This window comes from Myotis davidii, unplaced genomic scaffold (assembly GCF_000327345.1).
Source record: "Myotis davidii unplaced genomic scaffold, ASM32734v1 scaffold428, whole genome shotgun sequence".
Classification (NCBI taxonomy): Eukaryota; Metazoa; Chordata; class Mammalia; order Chiroptera; family Vespertilionidae; genus Myotis; species Myotis davidii.
The window spans coordinates 513,138-515,357 of record NW_006299834.1 but is presented as its reverse complement, the minus strand read 5'-3'; the positions used below and the strand labels follow the sequence as shown (position 1 = coordinate 515,357).

General features: G+C 62.8%; 1 protein-coding gene across 1 annotated transcript in view; it reads right to left on the bottom strand.

The window, feature by feature from the left end:
- Nucleotides 1-2,220, bottom strand: part of PNPLA5 (patatin like phospholipase domain containing 5) — an 8,359-nt gene that overhangs the window by 4,686 nt on the left and 1,453 nt on the right. The window contains exon 3 of the mRNA XM_015571905.1: nt 1,708-1,940. Coding sequence (XP_015427391.1) covers nt 1,708-1,940 — 233 coding nt within the window. The remainder of the gene's footprint in view (nt 1-1,707; nt 1,941-2,220) is intronic.

The window sequence follows — 2,220 nt, the reverse complement described above, 5'->3', positions numbered from 1 at the left end:
TGGACCGGGGTTGCTGCCGGAGCTCTTCCCAGGGACAGACAGGCACCGGGTCCCCCTCCTCCTCCTCCGCTCCACCAGCAACGCTCGGCTGAGAGTCCAGGGATGTCGCCCAACGTGTGTTCCTTGGACACTATTCCAACCAGATTCCCCCTTAACGAGAAACCTTGACTTCTCCACCTGCCTGGAAAGCATGGCCTATCTTCCCAGAGAGGCTCTGACAAGTCCTGCGTAAAAGAGGCCCTACCGTGGACTCTGATACTAGTGGCATTAGTGGCATCAGGGCTGGACAATACGCCGCTGTGCAGTGTGGGGGCGCTGTCCTGCGCATTGAAGGATGTGTAGCAAGACCCCTCCCCCAGATGAGAGCAGTGTATACACGCACACACGCGCACATAGGTGCGCGCACACACTCTGATCGTGTGACACCCAAAATGTCTCCAGCACGGCCCACTGGCCCGGAGGGGAAAAGCAAACTCCTGCAGCGGAGAGCCTTGCCCCACAGAACCCTGGGAGAATCCCTCCCGCGCTCTCTCTCTCGGGGATGCAGAACCTATCCCGGCTCTGAGCAATGGAGACACAGTGAGCTCCGTGTTCCCACAGAGTAATAATCAGAGTGACAGCGGCTTCACTGAGCACCTACTATGTGCCACACGGGCAAAGATGGTGGGATGCCCTTTGGGTCCCCTGTGGCCCCCTGGGGAAGCTGTGGACACAGCCCGCAGCCAGGGACTGGACCCTCCCTGCACGAAGAATTCAGGTCAGCACAGACTCAGACACAGGCCCGTGCTGGGACTGGGGACACCCGGGCGAAGCAGGGGCCCCAGGCTGCGTGGAAGGTGCAGACCCCGCTGGGGGTGGGGGGGGCAGAGCCGCGATGGGGGAAGCACGGGTCTCCTGGCTGGCCTCCCCGGGGAGGACCTGGGCCCTGGCCTGAGCGTCCGCCTCCTGCCCCGGGCGGCCGTCACACACTCCTGTTTCTTTCAGTCCTGAGTTGTTTCCTCCTTCAGGCGGATGTGGTCCTTCCCTGCACCCCACACGCGTTAGACTAGCAGCCCCAGGATCAGGCGACATGTCGGTCTGTCCTTCCCTGTGACAGTCACGGTGATGGCACAGAACGGACCCTCAGGAAATGTCTGCCCACTGTGTCCGGAAGTGCGTGGAGGACCGGGTGGGGAGGGCTGGCAGGCACCTCTCTGGAGAGCAGCCCCTTTGGGGGGCTCTGATTTTTTTTAAAAAATGGGCCCTAGCTGGTGTGGCTCAGTGGACAGAGCGACAGCCTGCGGACTGAAGGGTCCCAGGTTCGATTCCGGTCAAGGGCACATGCCCTGGTTGCAGGCTCGATCCCCTACTGGATCGGCGTGCAGGGGGCAGCCGATCAATGATTCTCTCTCATCGTTGATATTTCTATCTCTCCCTCTTGCTTCCTCTTTGAAATCAATTTTAAAAACAACAGACTTTTGCCCCCTCCCCAGCCAAGCTGTGTGCAGCTGCGGGTCCCCCACCTCACTGTCCATCCTCACCTGGCTACCGCCCCTCTCTTTTGTAAACAAGCTGAGGGCTGCGAGTTCACTGGCCCCACCCGCGACGCCTCGCGACGCCTCCCGACCCTGCAGATGCGTCTGCCCCCAGGGGAGTGCCCGAAAGTCGCTCTGGTAGGAGCTGGCGTCCCCCCATCTGCCACAGGCCGGAGGCCCCCAGCCCACTCACCTGGATGACCTCCTCGCGGCTGGCGAAGTCCGTGATGATGACGTTGCGGCCGTCGGGCCAGCGGGTCAGGGAGATGCCCAGCTGCTGGGAGGCCCGGACGTGGATGTCACTGGGCAGGAAGGCCCGCAGCTGCCGCTGGATGTGCTCGATGGGCGCGAAGGCCGGGTGGAACACGCCCAGGCTCAGCTGCTCCACCTGCTTGGCCAGGTCCAGCAGCTGGTCGCAGGAGAACTCTGGGGGGGGCGGGGGGAGGGGACAGGTCCTGAGCCACCAGGCGCGCCTGCCCTGCGGGCTGGGAGGCCGGCCTTCCCTCCTGGGGGCCAGGGAGTGCCCCCTTCTGCTCAGAATTCCTGTGCCCCGCCCTGCGTTCAAATGCTCTCTCCCACCTTTTGCCCCAGGTGACCCTCAGAGCATCTTCCTGGCTCCTAGCGTGGCACCCCTCTTCTGTGAAAAGGGGGGAACCCTATTCCCAGTGCTCAGGTTCTCAGCTGCATTACACCGGACGGGCCCTGG